The 21,419-nt window shown below is 34.7% G+C and overlaps 1 protein-coding gene across 2 annotated transcripts; it reads left to right on the top strand.

The window, feature by feature from the left end:
• The first annotated feature begins 1,691 nt into the window (after nucleotides 1–1,691).
• LOC117547677 (antigen WC1.1) lies at nucleotides 1,692–21,419 on the top strand. 2 transcript variants are annotated; one of them, XM_034218436.1, is made up of 19 exons: nucleotides 1,692–1,759; nucleotides 2,946–3,257; nucleotides 4,810–4,914; nucleotides 6,249–6,458; nucleotides 7,146–7,334; nucleotides 8,165–8,322; nucleotides 8,886–9,045; nucleotides 9,492–9,836; nucleotides 11,504–11,806; nucleotides 11,925–12,224; nucleotides 12,970–13,272; nucleotides 13,896–14,192; nucleotides 14,572–14,844; nucleotides 15,611–15,789; nucleotides 15,954–16,062; nucleotides 16,631–16,777; nucleotides 18,168–18,275; nucleotides 18,964–19,101; nucleotides 20,283–21,419. In XM_034218436.1, exons 1-19 carry the CDS (start codon nucleotides 1,708–1,710, stop codon nucleotides 20,456–20,458), a joined length of 3,864 nt encoding a protein of 1,287 aa, XP_034074327.1. In that variant the 5' UTR covers nucleotides 1,692–1,707; the 3' UTR covers nucleotides 20,459–21,419. The 2 variants fall into 2 exon arrangements, with proteins under 2 accessions (XP_034074327.1, XP_034074326.1); XM_034218435.1 differs by having other exon boundaries at nucleotides 18,958–19,101.

The raw sequence follows: 21,419 nt of genomic DNA, 5'->3' as shown, positions 1-21,419 counted from the left end.
AATTATAACGTTTTCAAGGATTAAGAATAGAAACAATGGGACACAAAAGGTCAAAATAAATTACGTAAAAAATATTTATATATTTTTTAATAATGCTGTGTTACGTCATCTTAGTAGCAAGTAGCTGTATGAAGGACCTTTTACATTTTCCAATTGAGGTTAATTAAACTGTTAGAGCAGCTAAAGGCAAACAATACTTAATTAAATTGAAACACTAAAAAGAATGTGGAGGATTTGTAGTGTTTATATAAACCTGTGTGTGGTGCAACATTTAATACAAAAATACTGCAAAGCGGTGCCGTTATGGAATTACAGTGTTGCATACAGGAGGTCATTTAAGTGCTTATATTTATCAACAATTATAAATATATTTGTGGGATTTGTAATATTTATCACCACTGTGTCTCACCTAGTATCATTTCATACACCGTCCTCCACCTGTACGGCATCAAGAAGGTTCTAGTTGTTGACAAATACATTGATCGGTTCTGCATAAGACTTAATCATAGTAAACCATTTATTACATGTATACACTTTTTATAGATGTTAAAAAAGGATATTAAAATGTTTCTTGTACTATTCACTTCAATAGCCTGTATGAATTTGACAGAGACTATTACTTAACAAATGTGGATTTAATACATAAACCATTTTCATTGTTATTATAATATGTATAGGAATTTAAAAAAACATTTACAAAATAAATATTAGGTTGATGAGTCCAAGCAGGATTAGATGCGGCCACACACACTTTTTATTGAAGCAACTACTAACTATTGCTATTAATAATACAATGAATGTTTTCATTGGAGAATTCAATGTAAACATATTTGATGACTGTTGAAAGAGTTGTAGTCTTATTGGATACAAAGACATTTAGATCACCGGCAAAAACATCAGACTTTTCCAGGTATGGAGTCATCTTTCATTTATGTCAGATATTAGGAGAATAAAAAGTTGGTTTATTTTGGCACACATTCAAGTCTGCCTCGCCTGCATTATAATTCAAACTCGTCATTGCAGAAACATGTACATCTTCCAGAGCAGCCTTTGTCCGAAGAGAAAACACATTTCTAAAGATGCATAATGCGTGACAGCCGTTAAAGTTTCACATGCAGCAATTTATAGAATGTATCAATGTAATAATCTCCTGAAATCTGGAGCGTGTTGAAGACAGCCAGCGCTTTCCACACTACATGTTTTTTTTGCATTCACCAATAACATTTTTAGTGATCACATTATTGCTCTACTTAACTAAAAGTGTATATTGTGTAGCCTACACTAACTGATTTATAAATGAATGCGTTCGTATTTTCCTTTTTAAATGATATACAATGACCAATTTAATCTGAAAGTAAGAATAATAGAAAAATAATTCCTTGATTATTCATTATGACATTTGTGTGGAAGGACATCTCATGCAAACTCTACTTTTGATTATGAAATTAGTTAACATTTCACAGTGTGTGCCAATTTTTGTATGAAAATGACCAAAAGTCATACCAACTTTATTTTAAACTAATGTGTTCTACTATATTATTCTGCCCAAGATCCTCCATAACATGAAGTCACATTGTTTTCTTTGATAGTGAGGTGATATATGTAAGTCCAGCTGAGCCCCCCCGCTGCAGAGCTGTGTGAGGGGCTGCTCAGTATAAAGCTGAGAGCTGATCTGTGGTCTGCCTCACTCAGGGGTGAGCTGCAGTGATGATGCTGCTCCTCTTCCTCTTCCTCCTGCTCTGCACTACCATCGCTAAAGGCAAGTGACAACTCTAAATCTGTGACTTATTCCAATTGGACCGTGTGTATGCCACAATATGTCACGTTTTTTCAAAACTGTTTTTTTTTGTAGATTTATTATTTAAAATATCCTGCAGTGCCACAATCTTAAAAAAAAATATTACTTATGCTTAATTTGGTGCAGTTTTCAAAATTACTAAAAGTTATCTAAATTACATTTTGTGTAATTATCAATATTGGGTTTTATGAAATATGTCTACAAGCAGGCATACAATTTAGCATAGTTATATGTATAGAATTTTCAAGAACAGATACTAAATGAAAATGTGCTGTAACTGAGGTAACACTGTCCTTTTTCTTGGTAAGAATATTTCAGTTTTTTCAATAAATAGTGCTGAATAAGATACACAAATATAGGAAACCAAGAAGCGAATAATTCAGAAATGACAGATTTGTCAAATGAATTGGTTATTTCCCTAAACAATTAAATCAGAACATTTGAGTGTTATCATTGAAAATAAATGTTTGAAATATCATAAAAAATGGGAAAATAATAATAATTTCTTAGTAGCGCAGAGCTCAGTAACTTGTTTTTCTTTTAGAACATTTGACCAAATTAAAAGTACATTTTGCCATCGCACATATAGAGATAAGAAATTGGTATGTTAGGTTGTAAAAAGAAAAATCACAACAAATAAGTTAATGAATAAATAAATTAACATATTTAATGTGCACTTACATGCTTTTTGAATTGACAATATCATTTGAAAAGGTTTCAGGCGAGTGATTACGCTGTTTAAAATTAAGTTTTTTAAATAAATAACTTAATCAAAGCCATGCAGCTCATTATTATTTCTCCCAAAAAATCCTAGATTTGAACCAGGCAAAGAAAATGGAACACTGATAACTGTTTTCATTTGAAAGTTTTTTAGTAAAACTTGAATCAAAATGGGATTAAATACCAAACAAATTGTGATTAGAAAGGAATAATATCCTTTAAACAGTTTTTATGTACAATATAACATTCTACATATAATATGTTTTCTTAATATTCCTTTTAAAATACATATTTGGATGTTAATCATTTCTAATCACCAGTTTGACTCTCATTTAATGACATGTTCTTTCTCTGTAACTGATAACAATGTTATTGTACTTTTAAATGTTAACTGTTTACCTGAATGATCTCTCCGGTCTCTAAGCAGGTGAGGACCGTCTGATTCTGATTGATGGAAGCAACCCGTGTGAAGGCATCATCCAAATCTACCATGACAACAAGCTGGGCTACATCGGAGACAAACACTGGAGCGACAAAACTGAAGACGTGGTTTGCAAGAGCACTCAGTGTGGTAAAGTAAATGGGAGCACCCAGGAGCACGCCATGCGGCCCCTCGATCCAGTGTGGCTGAACGAGGTGAAATGCAACGGGGACGAGTCTCACCTGGGAGAGTGCAAGCATCCCGGCTTCGGCATCAGCCAATTCGACACTGGGACTCTGAGGAAGATCCAATGTTCAAGTAAGGTTTAACACTTGTTGAGATGCATCACTTTTGAGAAGTTAATCCAAATTATTGTAAAATGACATGATGATGATTTTGTTACATTTCATTTCCTTTACCTAACCCTAAGCCAAATCTACAATACAAGCCTTTTACCATGAAGATACAAACTCTTTAAATATAGGCATAAGAATAGAGAAACATGCCTTGACTCAGATTTGTTGTGTGAATGACAGACAGAAAAGAGAAAAAACTATAGAAAACATAAATAAATATATTTATAAAAAATATATCAAAATGTATCGAGTATTGTTGTATTGTTGTATATGAACAAGAAACGTACTGAACTAAAAATAAAATGTATATACTTATAAGAGGGTTTATAATAAAGGAGTTAAATGGACAATTAATTAATGAATACATCTGTTTTACTTTTAAAAGAAATGGAGGATAAAAAATCCCGAAAAGCAGATATTTAATAATTTACATTCACCAGGCACTGATGGACATCTGACATATGTAAAAGAACAAAAGTTATTGCATTTAACCATGAAGATACAAATTCAAAGAGCAAGCATCCTGCAACTAGTTTTCAAACACTTTTTGGGCCCACTGCATTGGCTTCAAGCAGGCTAAACCTCTCAATGTAAAAGTAGAGTTTGTTTGGGGGGTGGGGGGTTCAGTTTGAGACGTTAGATGTGTATAATTGTTGCCGTCCGGATTCAAATGGGGAGCTCATTCCACCATTTTGGAGCAAAACAGGAATGTTTTGGTTGAGTGGTACCTGGATCATACATCCAAGACTATGTAACCATTCCCTCCAGCATGTGCGATTCGCTCTGCATCGGCCAATCGGCTTGCTGCTCTTTGACTGCTATACAGGACCCAGGTACCACTCAACAAAAACATGCCTGTTGCCTTGTTATGTGTTATGTATAACTTGTGTGTGTTGTGAAAAATGGTGAGGAAATGACAGAAAACCCACGCCTGTTTGCTAACCCGGTCCCCATTGACAGCAGAACGTCTACAAATCGTCCCTCACAAACCTGCCTGGTCCGTCTGTACCTTGTCCAATAAACCATGGGCGGTTCTTGGGGGGGCCAACAGGGGCCAGTGCCTCTGTAGCACTGATCTTTGACCCCCCCTGTGAAAGAAGAGTCTTTCATTGTACCCTTTGTGATAGTGTTGCAGTATAGGCAAAGGCTGTGCTGTTACTCAGGGCGAAGTTAACAGTAATGTATTTAATCATTTTATTTGATAAAACTCTACTCATTGACACCATGATTGATATTTGATTTATGAACAGGATTTGTATTTCATGTAAAGTGCTATGACTTTATATTGAACTAAAAATGATAACATTTTGAACAATGTCTTTGTCTATAATGTCCCGCATTAAATCTCTCTCTCATAAAATGACTGCCCCCCACCTCAAGTAAAATTGGTCAACAACACGCAACAAATGTTTTTGTTCATGGATTATTGCATTTATCGTGAGTAGCTGAGAGAAAAAGCGTCAGATAAATGTAATCCTGATAAGGAGGACATTTTTTTTTTTTTTGTCTTCTAGATAAGATCAACATCAGCCTGGATGGGTATGCGTGTGCGGGAGCGGTCAAGTATTCCACCGATGCAGGAGAGACATATTCTGGGTACTTCTGTAAGGACGGCTGGGGTAAGAGATGCAGACAGCAAACTCCTGTATTTATTGATTATGTTTGTACAACATGTTTTTTCTATAGACATATAGGTGAAACAAAACAAATAAAATACGCCTTATTGTGTGCCTTGAATCCTAACATTATTTTTGTGGGAATTTAAGACAGAAATTTGAAAATAAATGAAAACATAATTCATATAAATGATAAACTTAAGCGAACTAAACTAATATGTTGAAAAGAAAATCATATACAAATTCATAATAAGCAGGATTATAATAAAAATAAAAAACACCAACGTACTGCGGGAGTTCAAAACAGAAATCCTTTTTTTCATGTAAAGTAAAGATTAAGGAATCAGTGGGACGGCTGAATAGTGGAAGATGTTCTCGGCCTTCAAACCATCTTATCTCACTTATTTGACCACACTAATGCATCAATGCCTAATCAGCATGTACTGTTATAGCTGGCTGAGGAACAGGTCAAACATTGAATCTATATTTTAAAGTTAGGTAGTTTGTAGTATATTTATGGTAACACATAAAGGGATCATCTGGCCCGCTCCAAATGGTCTCAAGTTAGATATGAAGGATATTGAGAAATGTGTAAGGGCAAAAAAAGGAAGATGTTCCTGGGAAATATTGGAAAATTCCAACTCTTCAGGCATCAGGTATTTATTAATTACAATAATACTATTATATTAATTCTAATGACAGCTATAACTACTGGAGGAATTCAGAGGGTAAGTCACTCTTTAGTGAAACAAATCATTTGAAACATGACATACACGCCCCAATTTGTCTTCCTTACTTTCAACGAGACGTATGATGTTCGTTTAAGGTTCATACTTTCTTTTCGCTTCTTTAACATTGCTACATAAAATGGCACCACTTTTGACAGTATGGGACCGCTCTTTATTTTTTCTATTTGATTTGATTACAAGGCATACATAACAAAAGAAGTACTCAGATACACAAACACTTCAAAGCAATCGACAAATCAGGAAAAGACAAAAACAAACCTATAAGATATAGATTACACATAATAAAACATTGATGCTCATACGTATATAAATGATCAGATCTTTCCCCTGGTCATTATATATGTTTTGTGTTCTTTCATTGACCCATTCTATCCCATTGGTTTCTGATTCTACTGCTTTCTTTCTCAATTCCATACATTTCATTTACTAGATGATACCATTGTGAGTGAATTAAGATATTATATTTTTACTAATTCCTTGTAATTTGTTTAATAATTGTTATTCTTATCACAAGAAATAGATAGGAATCTTTTGATTGTTAAAAGGAGCTTTGGATGCTTTTGACTTGTAATGCATTTATATATTTAGACGAAGACAAAGATGCACCAAATATTTTGTGCAAAAGCTTGAAGTGCGGTACAGCCAAGGAAATTCCCAAGAAGCCGTGGATCTCTCTCAAACAACCAGAGAAGATGTGGGCAGATTGTTCAGGCATCAAAGGCCTAACTAATCTGTGGCAGTGTGCGACTGCGAAAAAAGGTTCAGCGTGTCGCAATCCTGCTACTGTCATATGCTCAGGTAACACACTCACACACTGAACCACTACCTGGTCTCATAGAATCATCTCCCATAAAACAAAGCTTAATTGTCAATACATTCTGAGGGAAAACTTATTTTATCCCGGGTCCTGTATGTTTTTAATGTATACAACTATTTGCAAAGTTTTGAGCTCCAGATACCAAAGTGTACTATACTTGTAAATATCAGTTTGCATTGATGGCTCCAAAATATTTTTTTATTGAACTTTTACTTTTTTATATTTTGATTGGACTTTTATTCCAAGTGCTTTTGAATTTCATTCATATTTGAATGTTTTATTTATGAAGTTTTTTTATTAGACTTTATTTATTTGACTTTTATTTCTTATTGATCTCTAAGGTGTCATTTAGCACTGTGAAAACACTATATAAATGTCATTTATTATTATTATTGTACAACTTTTAACCAGGAGACTGGAGTCTGTCATGTCTTTTTTTTCATATCCATAACCTAACCTATCTATCTTTTTGTTTTTTTTCAATGAACAATGTTAAACACATGGTCAAAACTGCGACAGTAGTTTGTCTCCTGTTTTTGTTTATTTATATCAATTTGTTGTTGTTGTTTCAATTCAACTTTAACCAAGTGTTCGAAACTGCCTTTATCCAGGAGTAAATCAATTTCTATTGAAAGGAAGTGTGAATTAAGGAAATGGTTCATTCACAGATCATGAGATACTGCAACTCTCCGGAGACGCATCCAATGTGTGTTCTGGGTTGCTGCAGCAGAGGGACGGTGAAGCCTGGACTCCTGTCGGAGACATCAAGCGCAGTACGGAGTGGTGCGAGCGGATGAACTGCGGAACATCTGCCAACTCCAGCCTAGCTGCTGACGGCCTACAGCTCAACTGTACAGGTAGTCCAACACACTAACATTCAACCAAAGGCAACCTAAACACAGTTGTGTAAAGTAACTAAGTACATTAACTCTTTGCTTGAGTATTACATGTTTTTGCTGCTTAATACTTTACTTTTACCCCACTACTCGAAAAACTTAAACGTTGACATTAATCAAATGTATGTCAACAAATTTCAAATAACAGTTATAGGTTAGTCGAAAGCAATATTATTAAGTTGAACCCAAGACGTAATTGTATTGCTTTGAACTAGCCTAAAACAGTTATGTGAAATCTGTTAACATAACACATTTAAAGTAAACTTTTTTTCAGTGTCCTATTCAGAGGTAAATGGTGTACTTTTGCTCCACTACATGTATTTAGTTACTTTACAAATGTGGATGAATGATGTGAATATAATCAAGTGTTAAATCAGACTTTAGTTCCACCTGGAGTAAATCCACCAGCTACCCTGCAGTATACAAAGTCATTCAAACTAGCTGCACCTTTACCAGCTTTGAGAACACTTTCATGATCAATCATTAGAAAACATATCATTATATTATTCTGAAATGGACCAATCTGCACAACGACTACTTTTACTGTCGCTACTTTCACTATATTTTGATGCTAATACTTTTTATTTGAGTAACATTTGTAATGCTTGTAACAGAGTATTCTTACACTCTGGTACTTCTACTTTTACTCGAGAACAATATCTTAGTACTTCTCCCACCTCTGCCGAAACACAACCATTTTTCCTATATATATTTGATCCAACTTACAAAATGATAAATGAAATAGTCTTACTAAATAATGTTTTAAAAAATAAACCTTTATTTGTTCACAGATAATGTGAGAGTGGTTCTGATGGACAAAGGGGAACCCAGCCACTGCTATGGTGAAGTCTATATTGAACGTAACAACTATCCTCAGCCGGTGTGCGCCTCGCTCTGGAGCGATAAGGAAGCTGAAGTCGTCTGCAATGAGCTACGCTGCGGCAGTTCTGTGAGTTTTCAGATTGAAGAAGCACTGATAACAAAGATTTTATCTAAGGCAAGATTATGTCAATGTGTTGAGCAGCCCCTCTCTATTTTTGTATTTTTATTATATACTGTATATTTTTTATCTTGTTATTATGATTATATCTGTTTTTAATAGTAAATGTTATTTTTTATAATCACATTAATATTCTTGGTATTATCATCACTATTAGTTTTTTTTATTTTCATTATTATGTTATTTTGTATTACTTTTAGTTTGCAGTATTTTAGTTTGTATTTGTATTATTATTATTATTTGTATTGATTGTGTTTTTTTATATTGATAATAAGAATATTAAATAGTATTATTGTGGATGTTCTTTTTATTAGATAATAATACAAATGAATTGTATTGTTGTTATCAATGTTATATTAATGAAATGTTTTATTCATATTTTTTGTGAATGATCAAAAATAGTAATCATCATCATTGAAAGTCTCTGTAAATGACTGCCCTTCCGATCCAATGTTTGCCACTAATGAATGACATGGATCCTTAATGATATAACCATACACGCTGTGCTCCAGGTGCTCAGTAACCATAAGAAGAGTTCTCGAGGAGGGGAGATGGACAATGTGATAATGCACAATGTGGAGTGCTCAGGGAAAGAGTCGTCCCTGTGGCACTGCAGAGCCCAGCGGGACCAAAACCTCAGATGTTCTTCCAAGGCATACGTAGTCTGTTCAGGTGAGACACGGCAGCAATGTTGTAATACCAAAGAAACGTAGAAATCACAATATTCCTGCCCAAACAGCAGCGTGTGTTTACTGCAGCATCAGGTCTAAAGCCACCAGACTCAGGGACAGTTTCATCCCACAGGCCATACGACTATTAAACACCTGCACTTTTTAAAGAACATCCACAACATTCATCGTTTGCATCTTGCCAATTATTTATCTAATATATCATATTCCATTTACTTGTATAGACTCTTCTTGCACTATTTGTATTTTATTTGTATTTACTTGCACTATTATATCTGTTTTATTTGTTCTATGTGCTATTTATATTGTTGCACTGTTGGAGGAGCCTGTGAGTGTTTCATTGACATATCAACACTGTAGCTAATGTGCAAATGACAATAAAGCCTTGAATCTTGAATCTTTGACAATTCTCTTGCTGTCATGGAACAGAAAGCATGGAGGTGACATTGAAGGACACTCCTGGGAAATGTGCCGGCAGACTGGAGATCAAGTACGAGGGCAAATGGCAGATGGTCGATAAACAAGGATGGGAAGATACAAATTCAGATGTCGTCTGCAATCAACTGAACTGTACACAAAGCGTTAAGACTAAGGGGGATTCTCAAAAATACAGCCAGGGTTCAGGTGAATTTCTGGCTAAGACTATAACTTGTAGAGGAAAGGATGACTCCATATCTAAGTGTGTCGTAAAGAACCGCTCCCCCAGAGACTCAGACATACCTGGAAGGCTGGATTCAAACGTGAATAAGGAGGCAGTGGGAATAACCTGTGAGGGTGAGTGTGTTTTCCATTCGTCTGACCTTCTATTGTGCCAATTCCAAAGTGTCGGTTCGAGTCAAGATGTGTGTGTGTGAATGACTTTGAATCTGTCTTTGGTGATATGTAACTAAGTCCATTTCTGCAGTACTGTCATTAAGCAGAAATGTAAGGTATTTGGAATTTAATTGAGTATTTTCTGTCCACTCCACTAGAATTAATATTGTACTTTTACTTCACTACATTTATTTAACAGCTATTATTTTATGTATATATCCAACATTGTTTTAAGTACACCTCAAACAGTGAGTGGGTTGACACAAATGTATTGCCAGCAATTTTGATAATTGTTTAAGTATTGTTTGAGTAAATCTGTTTCACTCTTCCAGCTTACTTATTTTAAGAATTGTAAGAACTTTTCTACAATGTACTTATCCTTCTAATACTTTAGATAGTTTTTCTAAACATAAATACTTTTATCTAGGTAACAATCTCAATGCAGTTGGCGTATTTTTACTTGTAATGGAGTATTTTTTACACTGTAGTATTAGTACTTCTACTTTTGTAAAGGACCTTAATAACACTGGATTCTGTCCTCCACATTGTAGAGTCTGGAGTTTTTTTTAATATGATTTCTTTAGATATTACTCACCAAGTGATATGTAAAGGTTCCCTTTTTCTGTCTGTCATTTGGTGCTGAACAGATGATTTGCTGAACAGATAATTGCTCTTGCTGGAAACAGCTGCAGGAAACTAGATTGATAATATACATATTTGTTTTGCTTTTAGATTGTTGAGAATATTAATTAAATGTATCACATGGAATATAAATGTTCCAGTATTTCATAATAATTCTATGTTTTCCTAGTGTGAAAACAATGTAACAATTACAAATCGTACAACAAATATGAATATCTGAAAAAAACAATTCAAATATATAATACACACTGCACAGACCAATAAATACCAATTCAGAATTCTCAAGCTGATGAGAACTGTAGGGTTGATGATAGTTTTAAATAATTTGCCATTTTCAGAAAACATTTTATTTTTGGCGAGAACCCTAACATATATTTCTTTCTTTGAACAATGTAAGAGTAAAGAGTTATTATTCAACTATGCATAGATTGTGCACTGAGGTGCAATACATATAGATATAAAAACTGCTGTGCACTGCTAATGAGCAATCTACCCTTATGATCAATTTACACATAATTGTTTTAACAATTTATATACACATTTTCAACGCAACAACAATCTTTCAATACTGTTAAAAAAGTATATGTCCACTTATTTTTTTAAATAATTCTCCTTAATTTTTACCATTGTTTATTCACTTGTTTTTTATATATATATTAATTTTCTTAATAACGTGTGCCTTTAATAGGTAACTCTACTCGTTCTCCTTTTTCCTTTTATCTGCCTTTTTATACCTTGCTGCTGTGATGTTCCCGCTGTGGGATGAATACATGCTTTATGATTCTGATTCTGACTTATAACTACATTTCCCCATTTCATTATTCTAAGAGAAAAATAAACGGTCATTCGGTAGTTCCAAGTCTACGATGTGAGGGGTCATGAGCCTAAAATGGCATGCATTTGAAAAAAGAGGAAGCCACCCTGAACACATTACCAGTCTATCATAAGCTAAAACTAACTGTCTTTCTTTCTTTTGTCAATTTTAGGGCATGCAATGATATTTCTGGACGGAGATTCCTGCTCTGGCAAGGTGGGGATAAAAAACCTCCAACAAACGTACTGGCTCTCCGGGTCTAACGTGACATGGAACAAAGAGACGGCAAACACCGTGTGTCAGGAGATGCATTGTGGGGGAGTTTTGAATGTCAATAACACCCTGCCTGGTCGAGAAGAAAAAGTTTGGGATAAATTCTACAACTGCTCACGAAACGAAACATCTCTGTTTAACTGTGGAAAAACACAAAATCCAAAAGACCTCAATTTCACAATTGCCACTGTGAAATGCTCAGGTAATGTGACACTATGTGGAGACTTTCATCTCATAAAATGTTTTCAACTTTCTCATTACACGTGTATATTTCCACTATATTCCATTTTCCTCATCCCTTTTGCTATATGCCACAACAGGAGAAAAAACAATTAACCTGTCCGATGGCTGTTTGGGGTACGTCAATGTTTGTTTGAACGGGGAGTGCGGTGGTGTGTGTGCGAATCCGTGGACAGAAGAAGACTCCCGTATGCTGTGTACATCCCAGAACTGTGGTGAACATGTCCCAAAGTCCATCACCAAGACTAAACCAATGGAGGTGAAGTTCAAGAGTGTGCACTGCACAGAGATGACTCACAACCTGACCAAGTGCAACTTGGTCAGCTTTGATGACAATGATAAGACTTGTAACAATGATCCAGCATATGTCCTTTGCTCAGGTAATGTAATGTTTTAACTATACTGTATATTTCCCAAAAACGTGTGTGTTTTTCCTAATGAAACCGTTGTGTTTTATTCTTTTGGTGAGCTTGAATGCCTTTTGTATTATTATGACCAAAACATTTTCTATTTTAATTCTGGTTTGCTTAGGTAGTTACATGAATATTTCACAGTCTTTTATACAATCTGGAGGGGAACATTCTTTTTGCAGTAGTTGCACAAGATACAAACACAAAACAAAGAAGTACATAATATTTCCTGTTCATACAAGATGCAGAAGATGAGAATACACAATAATAAGATTCGTCTATTTGCACAATGTTAAATCAATACTTCAAATGAAGTTATTGCTCAGGCATCAAAGGATAATTAACTGCCAATGTGCCTGGTTGGTTGGTTGGTTGGTTGGTTGGTTGGTTGGTTGGTTGGTTGGTTGGTTGGTTGGTTGGTTGGTTGGTTGGTTGGTTGGTTGGTTGGTTGGATGGATGGATGGATGGGTGAGTTGGTTGGTTGGTTGGTTGGTTGGATGGATGGGTGAGTTGGTTGGTTGGTTGGTTGGATGGGTTGGTTGGATGGATGGATGGATGTTAATCAGAATGTTCCTGTAAACTCTGATGTGCTTAGCCACAAGACACACAACTGACCATAACTCAGGGGTCATGTGACTGACTTTATTTTATATTTATTATATCTTGTTTGTTTTATTTAAATAACAAAATAATTCTGTATCTTTCACTGTTACAGGTAGTTTCAAGGCCAGATTTACTCCTTCCCGAGAAAAATGTTCTGGAGGTTTGGAAGTCAACTACGAAAACCAATGGCTCCCAGTTTGCAAAGATGCTTTTAAAGACATCAAAACACGACACACCATCTGTCGAGAGCTGGACTGTGGTCAGGCAGTAGATGAGATTAAAGATGGACCCAAAACAGCAAAAGGTCATGTTATTTCAGAAATAGATGGTTCTGGAGATGACTCCAAGGCATTAAAACAATGTAAGATGAAAACTAATGCTGGCCCATGCACTCCTGCTGACCTCCAATGCTCCAGTAAGTGTTATTATTGTTGTATGTTGGAAAAGTTAGGGTCTGTAGATCGTTAACCCGGACTGAAAAATGTTCAGCTAATGTTTTTCCTCTAGCGTTCCAGTATATCTGGTACCTCCCTTAAAAATATATCATTTATTGTTTGCTTTTTCTTACAGAGATAGATGAAACTATTGATGCCACTCTGATGCTTCTAAGACACATACCAAACTACCACATAGAAATGCTTAGCTGAGCCTAGCATAAATGATGCATCCAGAAACTGCTAGCTTGGCTCCAACCATTGGTCAATAATACATTTAATTAAATGAGAAATCTCACCGATTAATCAATGTTTTACCACACAGCGTGATTTTTTTAAGGTGGTTATATACACTAGAATAGTTTTGGTCCGGATTTTAAGTCACAATGTTTGTGTTATGCTTAGCCAGCTTGCTGCACACTGTTGCTCCCTTTTTACCATAAAAACATTTTCAATTTTTTCAGCTAACTTTCAAATATTAGCACACAGTGTATGCTCTTTAGATCCTTAAAATGTGATCTACATTTTTACGTTATTGCTTATTACATTGTTGGTGGTATTGGTTGTTCCTGAATCCTCTCTCATCTCCTCTTGCTTTTTTCAGGCTCGAGTATGTTTGCACTAGTTGGTGGTACTGTTTGTAGTGGAAATCTGTTTGTTCACTCGAAGGACAACAACAAAAGTGCTGTTTCCACTGAAGGCTGGACAGAAACTATGGGGAATATACTTTGCAGCAATCTTAACTGCGGCAATTTAATTTCAAATGAGACAAGAAAGACAGCTGCATCCTTGACAACGAGCTTCAGCTGTGCAGGTGTACAGAATCTGAAGTCCATCTGGGACTGTGAGAAAAAAACGTCACCCTTGCCATCAAGCAACCAGATCTTTATTAAATGTCAAGGTATAAAATATTTCCTGCTGCCATTTCCGTTAATATAGATGCAGTAAATTACCTACTTTACAAGCATTTATATTGACCATTAAAGATTTGAAATGTAAGGGATGACGCTTATTTGCTATCTTATTAAGAGTTGTAAGAGACTATTGATTCCAAAATCATGTAAGGCTTAATATGTATTACAACCAGCTGATGATTAGCTTAGTAGTAGGGGAAGACACCTAGCCAGGTAAAGGTAAATATATCTGCTTACCATCACCTCACAAACTCACTAATTCACAAATGTATGAGTTTGATTTCTTGCTAGCTGAGTATGCTAGCACCTAAACTACAGCTTGTAATATTTTAATTTAATATTTGATCTTGTTTCTTCCCTTTCTAGATGAACCTAAGGTCAATCTTTCAACACAGTGTGCTGGTGAAGTGACGGTAAAGGACCTTGAGGTGTGCAACACAAATTGGGAAGACAGGTACTCACGTTTGGTTTGCCAAGAACTGAATTGCAGCAACGCCATTGGTTTCTCTGCTGTCACAGAGCCGATTGATAATAAAGAGTACTTCCATATCAACTGTGAGGAAAACCATTATCAAATCGGCCAGTGCAAGAGAGTCAAGGAAAAGTGTGAACAAAAGTTGGTTTCGGTTTTCTGTGCTGGTAAGTAGGTATGTGCTTATGTACCATTGGAAATCAAAAGTATTGTGTATGTAAACTTTCTGCCTATCATGTCATTGATATTATTTGGAATGCAAATCCTTATATGATTATTTAAATGTAATCAAAATGTAAATATACTTGATTGTCTGTTAAATAGTCAACACCTGCACTTTTTAAAGACAAGTCAGTCCCCTTGAAATTAAATTATTTTCAGGATATTTGCAGCTGAATTAATAAACCCATTGAAATACACAGTATTACAGAATTAAGTTGACACTTAAATATACTTATACATTTACACCTACTATTTGTCATCTTGCCAAGAGTTGGATTAAAGTTAAGTACTCATATGTTAGCTTAAGCCAGAGGACGATTAGCCTAGCTTAGTATAGCCAGGAGATGATCAGACTAGTACTTTTATCAAAGTAAAAACTGCAAGCACCTCTAAATATCACAAATAAACATGATATATCTTTTATCTCTTGTATATATTTATATATTGCATTGTATGAGCATCCTGTGACCCAAGTTTTTCATTGCACAACTATAGCTGTGTGTATGACATTACATATTTGAATCTTGAATTTTGTTTATTTAATGTAAGAAATTCAATTTAAGCTTCTCTTATTAACACCATGGTTTTTATAGTTTAAGACAGAGCAACACTAGCTGCTTCCCTTTCGCTCCCAGTATGTATGTTTGGCTTAGCTTAGCTAGCAAATTCATTAAATGGCTAACATAGAAATATATTTTTGTATTCCTACAGGTAATGTCAACTTCAACTTTACAGAAGAATGTGGAGGTCAGATTCAAGTCAACTATCGAAATAAGTTGGACAAAGTGTGTCCCCTGGCCAAACCATTTCCAGAGAAACTTCTGGAAACACTGTGTGGAAATTGTGAAGGCTACAATAGTAGCATAAAGGGATCTAAAGTCTTCGATCGGGTAAATATTTGTCTTCCAATTTAGATTTTGTCATTTTTAGCAATGTCAGTCATTAGTTTGATCATTTTAAAATCTGTATAATTTAACTTTAATCGTTTTCTTTGTCAATACAAAGTGTCCTTATAAATAAATATAAATAAATACATTAAAATCTGTGTTTTAAGGTCAACTTGGAAACAACACTGAGTTGCACCAAAGATCATAATTACCTTATGCACTGTGTTGAACAAAAGAGTTGTGTGAACCAAAAACCAGCGGAGATCTACTGTAACGGTAACTAAACCAATTTCCCAATAAGTCAGATATTTGTTACCTGTAATACTCTAGTAATACATTAAAAAAAAAAATCAGATTTGATTACCTTGACAAGTAGCATCTAATCGTTAATGCAAAAAAGGCAATTCTGGAATAAAATGTTGAACCTTGCTACGGAAAACTCAGTTCCAATAAATGCACAGAGCTTTCATGTTGATTTAGATATATTGTACATGTTTAGAGTATTTCTTTATATTACATTTTTGTAGATGTCGATTGTAGACTGAAACCCATCAGTTTCCAGTGCACCCAGGCTAATAAAAACATTACAATTCCAATTTCTGTATGTAGCAATTAAAATATATATGCTTATTTGAAGCTAATGTACAGCTAAGGTTCTTGCTATTTTGAGTTCTTCATGGTTGATTGCACTTTAAATAAGTTGCTTTGGCAAAGAGTGTCAGTTATATGAAATATAACTGACACTCTTCTATACCTTATCAATACACCAAAGCAAATTCCTTGCACCTGAAAGCCTACTGGATGTCCACCAGATATTCAATCTGATTCTGTCTTTTGATTTCAGGTTACATGCCCAAGCCTGAAAAGTCTGGAGCCCATTCGCCCTCCCCAGTGCGCATTATCCTGGGAGTAGGATTACTTTTGGTTCTGGTGATTATAATTGTCGTAATTATCCGAATCTGCATTGTCAACAAAGGCAAGAATATATCGTGTGAGTATATTATTATTAACTGTCTTATGCTATTTGTTTAAATATAAGTAGACCATTGCAACAGCTATTCTGGTATACCATGATGATCATCTCAGTGTAATGAAGGTGTATTGGAGCCTTTTTGCCACATGAGGCCAGTCTTGTTGCATTCTGTCTATATTCAGGCCACTGTATGACACCAACAATCATAACCCTATCACTGCTGCTTTTTTCAAGCAACAATATTTATTTCACTATTAAATAGCAGCATGACCAGCACCCACTAATGACTCATTTGGCTCTTCCATAGCCTATGGTCATATTCTAACCCTTTACAGTGTGGAGCGGGACATTTTTTACAAGAATCAAGAACCCTTTCATAATTGTTGTTTTATAATCAGTTAGTTTGCCAACCATATTTAAAACCACTAATGTATTTTACATCCATACATAACTAATGGTCAATAATGAATGGGTGATTGATATTGACACTATATCTTTATAGAGACAATACATCTAAACCCACACATTCTCTCATACTCTAATCTTAAACAGAATATGAGTCAGCAACATTATTCATATGATACTTTTTATATGAGTAAAGGAGAAAACCACATTGAAGTATTAGTAGGTGTTATCATTATGACTGAAACCATCAGCACTAACAACATGCCAATCTGAGTATTTTGTGTTTTAACATTCCCCATGAGCCTTTACCTTTGTGTGACCGCCTCCGGTGACCTTACATTCCCTTTAAATGCATTCCACCTGCACATAAACTTATATTTGCCAATATTACATAATTTACTTTATATTACACTTTAGGAAAAGCAATCACATTTCACGCTTTAAGAATTCATTTAAGATGTTTTTACTGCTTTAAATGCCAAAACAGGTCAAATGATCCAAATGTACTATAAAGAGTTCAGAGGCAGAACATCATGCTCATTTTCAGGTTCATACTTGTATTTTATAATATAAAAGATAGGTAAAAGTAAGAAAACATATATATATATACTGCATTGTGCATATGCATAGACTTTAAATATGCAAACAGTAAGGAAGTACATAGCTTACATTACATAAATAACAGCTGAAGGAACAATAAGTATATACTCTGATAGTTAAAGTATACATGCTTATATGGAAAAGTACTTTTTCTCAAGTAATCTTCTTCAGTACACATTTGAGGTACATTGCTACTTTATGCTGAGCCCTAACCCAACTCCACCACATCTCAGAAATACATATTGTGTTGGTTTTAAATGTTTTTGATAAACTGAAGGATCAAGTGTTTGTTCATTTGTTGAGAACATTAATAATATAAACTTATAAACAGTTGTTCCGACTCTTGTCTAGTTGTAGTCCTTCGTCTCGGACCAGTTTAATGTCTCATGCTCTTTTGATGCAGTGGGAATTTTGAGAAAGAGAATGTCGACAAAAGAAGTAGAGATTGAGAGTGGAGACTACGACAACGTCCCGGACAAGTCAAACCAGATGGAGGACTTGGGAGCAGCCAGTGAGTCTCATGTTTATTCATTCATCTATTTTTTGGAGTGGAATTGTAATCATTGACTACAAATATATCACCAGGATTATTCCTGTTTAAGTGTCAAACACTTTGCAGTATTCTATTTGACATTGCTTTATGTTACACAATACATTATTACAAGTATTGTGCAATATTACCTTTATATTTAAGTAACTTGTATTTCATCTTACTGTATCATTTCTGCACAGTGTGTCTTTTAAATGAGCTTTTACATATACAGTACATATACTTCTACACATTTTATATATAAAAACTGATACTTAGAATTTGTATTATTTAGTTAATTGTCTTTTTTATTCATAGAGATTCTTCAAACTATTATTAGTTCTCACATCATAATAATATTTGGCCATAAATGTGTCAAATATAAATTATATTTAGTGATTTAGTCTTAATGTAATTTATATATTGTTTGCATGTATTTAAAGTCGCTCTTTCATTTGTTTATTTGAGTGGTCATTTTCTTTTGTCATTATACCTCATAGTTTGTATTTGTGTTGCAAGGATAAGCAAGGACTTGGAATATTGAAGAAATCATTTTTTAAGTTAATTAGTATATTTTACGTTTTCATAATGGAAACACAGGGCGTTGTGATTTGAAATGTAGGACCATTTGAAGTATCTTTGATTCTTTTTATTTATGTTGTTGATGTAGGATTCAGAGAAGACGGTTCCTTCCATTCCAACAATGATGTCAGTGATGCTGCTGAGATGCAGCCCCTGACCCTCCAGACCCTCACTGCTGCTGAAGGAGAACACCTCCTCCAGGATGTTCCCATGGATAAAGTGTCAGGAAAGTTTTACTCCAGCTTAATCCCATCTGTTTACAGTTACACAGCTCGAACCTGCAGTTACAAAAACAGGGTCTTTTTTGGGAGTGCTTCATAACATGCATTGGTCAAGTACACATCCATAAATACACATGTAGTTCTTTATTTGAGTCAGTACATTTTTCCCAGATTCACCAAAAGTTTAATATATCAATTGATATATTTAAAAATAAAGTTTAAGAGAAATTGTGATACAAAAGATACTTCCAACTGGAGAAGTTTGATTATCATATCTATTACATACATTTGTGTTACCCTATTCTCATATCATTTGGGATTGGACACATATTAACACGCTCTGAGGGTCACAGAAGGATTTCTTTTTCCTATGCTTTATCAGCCTGATCAATGAAACATTTGTATTCCTTAAAGCAAGGTAAAACTAGATTTGTTTTAAATAACTTTTAAGTTTTGTTCTGATTTAAGGAGTGATACCTCTAATGTCAACATAATGAAGAAATCATTCGGAACCTGGCTTTATCTGTTCACCAGATTTCTGTGTTTGAAATGTATAAACATGTGCTCATATTTAATAGGTGATGCCTCTTTTGCTTTTCTATACATATAATATAGTGGTGCAGACATGATGTATTTCTGTAGATCGACCCGGAAGATACTATATCCCCGTTTCACTCGACAAAAAGCATTACATTTTTGGAATATTGAAGAAAATAACATCAGTGGCAAACACACATTTATGATAGTTACACATTTGTTCAGCAGGATGATCTCCACATATTAACACCACTTTAGGCGGATAATGAGTTTTATGCTCATTTAGTCACTTATTAGCAACCGCTAAAGGTTGGGACGTTTACCTGTTTTTTACCGACATATTTTATGTTGTAGATCAAAACATGAACATATTTAAATCTTGTTTTAACCACAGACCTTATTTCAGGCATCGAATAGAAAACACGCAAAAAAGCAGTTGACTTCCAAACGAACCAGGAGTGGTAAAATGCTAACTGATTTATTGGTTTTAGGACTGTATTTCAGAAAACTGTAATATAAATGATATATCGGGGAAGTTCCATAGTGTTATCTCTTGATTCTAAGTAGTGCCACCCTTTTAAATACCAATATTATTTGCACATTGTAAGCAATCACACGTTTTAATATGCAGCAGTTGTTCTCACTACAGATGATGTGACCGTTGAGGAGGAAGACCCGCAGGAGGACTACGACGACATTGAAGCCTGCCCTGAATTCACTCAGACCGAAGCAGAAGTCCACGAGAGCCCCCAGGAGAGCACCGCAGAGGAACCTCTCTTAGTGGAGGGAGACGATGATTACCTGGTGCCAGGCCAGGATGGGTGAGCCACCCCTGGGTTCAGCTGGCAAAGCAGATCGCCCCAAACACCTAGCTGTCATTCACTCCAACAAAAGCGTGTATAAAAAAAGTCCAACATTACAGGCTGTCAATATTTATACAGTAAATAAACTTTTAATGCTGCAGACAATTTTAAGTTTATTCCAGCGACTTCAGCAAGTGACAAACAAAAAGATAAAACTAATTGAATGACTCTGAAATAGTGATTAAAGCTAACTTTTTATCCATAAACTATCTGATTTGAAATAGTCTTACTTGTACGTAGGAAATACACTCTGATTGTGTACTGCTAATTGTTGTACTTTGCAGAGACATTGCCCTTACTTCTTATTTTACAAAAGTGAGTCTTATAAAATGTACAAAGTTTTAGCCTGCATGCTAATCACAGGTGAGGAAGATGAACGAGGTCGTTATTTTCTCTTTAAATGTACAAAATTAGAGCAGTTAGAACTTGTAAAAAGAAACATATTTGTAACTTTCTCTTGTTTTGTTTTCATATGGCTTTTATGAAATGTGCTCAGAATGTATCTGTAATCATATATTATGTTTTAGATTGTTTTATTGAAAAAACAAATGTATATTCAGTATTAGAGCTTCTATGATTTATGCAATATTTTACGAGCGATTACTTTCACAGTAGTTTGTAGATTGGTTAACAATGATATATTCACAATGCATAAAGCAGTCATGAAATGTTCTCCATTTAGCATAGTTACAGCAAAAATCAAATGAATATTACAGAAGTCCAACTTATAACTGCTTCAGTAAACTTGCATTGAGTATTTCTTTGTTTAGGCTTTGTAAGAATATACTAAATGGTCACATTGGGTAGTTTTTGTTAAATAGGCTTTGTAAGAATGTATACCATTGAGATTTTACCATCACAATGTTTTTTTATACTTTTCACAACTGTCAAACCTAATCTATAAAACGAGTGTGAACGTTCAA

Source organism: Gymnodraco acuticeps, unplaced genomic scaffold, assembly GCF_902827175.1.
Source record: "Gymnodraco acuticeps unplaced genomic scaffold, fGymAcu1.1, whole genome shotgun sequence".
In the NCBI taxonomy this organism is placed as follows: Eukaryota; Metazoa; Chordata; class Actinopteri; order Perciformes; family Bathydraconidae; genus Gymnodraco; species Gymnodraco acuticeps.
Note: the sequence above shows the minus strand (reverse complement) of the source record. Positions and strands in the feature narration are given on the sequence as shown.